Genomic DNA, 5,376 nt, shown 5'->3' with positions numbered 1-5,376 from the left:
CCCCGGGAAGTGATTTAGCGTGTCACTTATAGCGTTGTGATTTTTATGGTTTAGGAGCCGATGTCAATAGCTCGGCTTCGATTCCGGTCGGGTTGGCCAAGCACACCCGAATTCGGAATCCAGGGTAAGATTAGTATAACGGTATGCATATGTAGATTACATGTTTAGCGTGCATGTAGGAAGCTGCTAGATTACATTAGTTATGTATATAGGCTTCGAACCATCCAACCCCGTCACGTCGGTACGAGTGGAGTATGACCACGGCGGAGTATGACCGGTTCGACCGATCAGTCGACATTTGGTTGGTGGTTCCGTGCTATTGACCTATCCCGTCGGTACAGGCTGGAGTATGACCGGCGGCGGAGTATGACCGGTTCGACCGATCAGGAGGATACTTGTCAATAGTACCGTCCCTGTGAACGTTCAAAACTCAGTACCATGTTGGACATGGCAGTAGTGGCTCAGTACCATGTTGGACATGGCAGTAGCGGGACTCAGTATCGTGTTGGACACGGCAGTTAGAATTATGTATGAGTATTATTATGCTTTTCTTACTGAGTCTGTCGACTCACAGTTTACGTTTATGTGTAGGTAAAGGCAAGGCTAAAGCTGATGGGCCGTGAGCGAGCTTGTGAAGATTGTACATGTCGGGGCGGTTAGGCCTGGAGCGTACGATCCTCGGGACGACAAAGTGATTTTTGTAACTGGTCGTTAGACGACCTTTATTTTATGTAACAGTTAAACAGTTAAAACTTTTTGTAAATAATTTTATAATCGGGATCCCGAGTCTTTTGTAATATTGTTTTATAAGTTTAATTAAAAAGCAAAATTTTAATTAATCACGTTTTTCCATAAACCTCGTTGATTAGCAACGAGCTGCACAGTACGTTTAAAAATCACGTAATACGCCTAAGTTAGTTAGGGTGTTACAGTTATTGCATCTGAAAGTTCGTGGAAAAATACCTATTAGCGTATTTGATGAATTATTGAAATTGTTGAACCTTGCTTTTCCAAAAGGAAATAAAGTTCCATCAACATACTACGAGGCTAAAAAGAGACTGAAAAAACTAGGGTTGGGGTATGAGTCAATTTATGTGTGTGAGCATGATTGCTGCTTATTCTATAAGGAGCATGCAACCAAAGATGCTTGTCCAATTTGTGGAAGTAGTCGATGGATTACTTCAACAAAAACTAATGGAAAAAAAGTGCCTCGTAAAGTGTTGCGCTATTTTCCGTTGACACCAAGGTTGAAAAGATTATATAGTTCAAGACATACAGCAAAATATATGGTATGACATCATACTGGAAAATCTAAGGATGAACGACTGATGCGTCATCCGGTTGATGGATTAGCTTGGAAGGACTTTGATGTTAAACATCCTAATTTTGCCAGTGAACCTAGAAATGTTCGCTTAGGTTTAGCTGCTGATGGGTTTAATCCATTTGGCAACATGAGCCTAGCTTACAGTATGTGGCATGTTGTGTTAGCGAACTATAATCTTCCACCTTGGATGTGCATGAAAGACAATAATTTCATGTTGGCTCTACTTATTCCTGGACCAAAATCTCCAGGTAAAGACATGGATGTATTTTTGAGACCGTTGGTGGATGAGCTGAAAGAGTTCTGGGTTGATGGAGTTGATACGAGAGATTGTACGACAAACACTATGTTCAAATTGCGTGCATCCCTTTTATGGACTGTTAATGATTTTCCTGCTCGAAGTAGTTTGTCTGGTTGGAGTGGTCAAGGATACAAAGCTTGTCCAACATGTAACGAAGACACTACTTCAATACGAGTAATTGGCAAGACATCTTATGTAGGTCACAGAAGATTCTTGCCCAGTAATCATCGATTTAGAAGGGACACCAACTTTGATGGAGAAATTGAAAGAAGACATCCACCGAGACGTTTTACTTGTGAGGAAATTCTGGAACAAGTAAACTAACTTGTGCCACAAATTCCAGGCAAACATGAGCAATTTGGAGGTGTGAAACGCAAACGTGTTGCAGAAGATCAAAATTGGAGGAAAAAAAGTATCTTCTATGAGCTTGAGTATTGGTGTACAAATACTTTGAAACACAATATTGATGTGATGCACGTTGAGAAGAATGTGTGTGACAGTCTGTTGGGCACAATCTTGGACAACGATAAATCGAAAGACACAACTAACGCGAGACATGATTTGAAGAAATTAGGAATAAGGGAATGGTTGTGGATTTATGAAGATGATAATGGCAAGTTAATGAAGCCACACGCCCCGTATGTCCTCAAAGCTGACGAAAAATTGAAATTCTGTCAATTTATCAAGGACGTGAAGTTTCCTGATGGATTTTGCTCAAATTTGAAGAAGAAAGTGAGCAATGATTTATCAAATGTTCTTGGATTGAAGTCTCACGATTGTCATGTAATTATACAAAGATTATTGGCAATTGGTGTTCGTAAGTTTCTCCCTAAAAATGTATCAACAACTATTGCTGAATTATGCAACTTTTTTAGGCAAGTATGTGCTAGAACCATAAACTTTAAAGATATGGAGGAAGCACAAAAAGACCTAATTTTGATATTGTGTAAGTTGGAGTTGATTTTCCCTCCAGCTTTTTTTGATATCATGATTCATTTGGTCTTACATTTGCCTGAAGAAGCAATTTTGGGTGGACCTGTGTTTATGAGATGGATGTACCCTTTTGAGAGGTACATGAAAAAATTGAAGAATTATGTTGGAAATAAAGCTCGTCCCGAAGGGTCAATAGCTGAAAGCTATGTTGCAGATGAGGCATTAACGTTTTGCTCTATGTATTTTAAGGGGGTAGAAACCAAATTTAACCGACTTGATCGCAATGAAGATGAAGTGATTCCTAGAATTCTTACCGTCTTCCAATCACAATGTCATCCCTTAACAAGAGCAAATATAATGCCTCTAGATAGAAAGAATCGTGAAAATGCTGAGTGGTTCATCTTTGACAATTCACCTGAAATAAGACCATATTTAGAGTAAGTTTTTTCCTTTATTAATCTATATTTAGTCTTATTCTACATAGTCTTATTTAACATTTAACGTAATGATTTTATATAACTTACAGTGAACACTTAGAAGAGATAAAACTTCAGTACCCAGATGGAGATCATAACATCTTACACAAAAAGTTTTTCCAACGATGGTTTCATAAGAAGGTGATATGAGACTGTGAATTATGATTTCACCATGATCATGATTAATTATGAGTCATTCTAATATAATCTTGTTCATTTAGATCTATGATTTACACAAGCTTGGATCATTGGAGAATGGTGAAGAGTTGCTAGCTTTAGCATGTGGTTCAGATCACTTAGTAACATATTATGAAGGTGTTGTAGTGAATGGCGTTCGTTACATGGTAGCTGAACGTGATAAGAAGCGTACTACTCAAAATAGCGGTGTCTCTGTGGCGGGAACAGAAGGATTCAATTATTATGGAACCCTAGAAGATGTGATGATGTTCACTTTTTGTGGTGTGTATTCAGTGACATTATTTCGGTGTAAATGGTTCAATACCAATCCACAGAGGAAGAAAACAATCATTGAGAATAACATCATTAGTATCAATGTTAGTGGTGAATGGTACAAAGATGACCCATTTATACTTGCTACTCAAGCTAAGCAAGTATTTTACCTTGATGATTTGCTTAGAGGTAGACATTGGAAAATAGTCGAGAATGTAAACCACCGACAAATTTGGGACATTGAGGAGGATGAAGATGATGAAGATGTTGTACATGATTTAAGCTCCTCAAATTTTCGGTTGACTGTGGATATAGGAGAGTTAATTTTGCAACCTGCTGATGTAGCAACAATAATTGATCCTACACAAAATTTGAATGTAAATCAACCTGATGAAAATGTTGTGGATGGTGACGTTGATGATGTAATAGATGACGAAGTAGACGAGTTGCTAATTGATCGATGTGAAGACGATATTGATTCTGAAAATGATGAGTGTGATAGTGACTATTAGTTTACTCTACTTATTAATTCATTTGTAATAATATTATAAGTGATGAATATGATGACGTTAATTGTATTTACACTATAAATATTTTTCTTCCAACCTTTATTTATACTAATTTAGTCATACAACTTTGCTTTTAAAGAGTCATAATGTCAGCTGATGTAGCTTCTTCTCACGGGGGAGATGGTGGTGGTTTTGATCCACCTGATCCTAGTAGGGTGCCCTCATCTTGCGAGGCAGCACCACCGCCAAAAAGGAAAGGTCGTGGTGCTGCTACTAATATACCGCTAGAGGATCGCAGACGTAAGAACGAGGGTCCATTGCCGCTTACGCTTGATCCTGCAACAGGAAAAGTAGTTGGCTTGGAGCACCAAGCTTTCATCCGGCAGTTGGGTTTCGAAGTGAGCACATTATTGTCGGGGAACTAGTTGGACTTTTGTGATGTACCTCAACATCACAAGGAACAAGTTGTGCAGAGAATGAAGGTAATAAATTGATGGACATAATAAATTTTATTCATGTATAATTAAATTAAGTAATAATTTAATTCTTCAAATGTAGTATTTTTATGATATCGAAGGTCATGCTGAACCCGAAAAAGTGATGAGGACTCTTTACCATGAGATGGCCAAAAGATACTCAGAACGAAAAAACATTAGGCATACTTTCTTCCAAAAATATTATGAGGGAAACCCAGATAATCTTGAGGCGGCACTCAATGCTACTCCTGAGCACTATGTAACAAGAGAGCATTGGAAAGAGATTATTGATTTGTTTTGGAGCCCAAAATTTATAGCGCGTTCCAATCAAAACAAGCAAAACAGAAAACTAATGAAGTACCCCTCAACTCAAGGCACAAAATCAATGGCAGCTCAGCGTCATGAATTTGTAAGTAGACTTCAAATAATTCATTTATTGAAATTATTTTTTTTTCAGAATCTAACACCGATATTATTACAGAAAGAGCCTGAAAAATATGTTATACCAACTTGGAGAGACAACCATCTGAAGAAGGACAAAACTTGGGTCAATGATGCTGCTAAAGAGAAATTTGTGAGTTACACTAATAGTTCAATTTTTTTCTTAAAATTATCACATAATTAATTATTTAACAATATTTATTTATGCATGTTTAGGAGGAACTCACTCGTGAAATGGAGGAAGAGATGGCGAGAAGTAGGCTTCAAAGCCAATCTGGCAGTGATTCTGGATCTTCGCAGGTGCCGTCTGACATCCAATTCAAGGTCATGGGCAAGGTCATGGGTGACAGGAGTGACTATATTCGAGGAGTCGGTTACAACATAGCAAAGAAGGGGAAAAGATCAACAACAACATCTAGCTCTTCCAGCCAAAGCCAGACTCAATCTCAAGCAGGGTCTATTCTTTCTC

At 38.1% G+C, this 5,376-nt stretch overlaps 1 protein-coding gene across 1 annotated transcript; it reads left to right on the top strand.

Moving 5' to 3' along the window:
- The first annotated feature begins 1,328 nt into the window (after positions 1 to 1,328).
- On the top strand, positions 1,329 to 3,993 carry LOC133036192 (uncharacterized). Its single transcript, XM_061112703.1, has 4 exons — positions 1,329 to 1,842; positions 1,966 to 2,992; positions 3,082 to 3,172; positions 3,253 to 3,993. Exons 1-4 carry the CDS (start codon positions 1,329 to 1,331, stop codon positions 3,991 to 3,993), a joined length of 2,373 nt encoding a protein of 790 aa, XP_060968686.1.
- The last annotated feature ends 1,383 nt before the right edge of the window (positions 3,994 to 5,376 follow it).

The sequence above is a fragment of the Cannabis sativa genome, chromosome 3 (genome assembly GCF_029168945.1).
Source record: "Cannabis sativa cultivar Pink pepper isolate KNU-18-1 chromosome 3, ASM2916894v1, whole genome shotgun sequence".
NCBI classification, from domain to species: Eukaryota; Viridiplantae; Streptophyta; class Magnoliopsida; order Rosales; family Cannabaceae; genus Cannabis; species Cannabis sativa.
The sequence above is the reverse complement of the archived record's forward strand: the minus strand, read 5'-3'. Positions and strand labels throughout refer to the sequence as shown.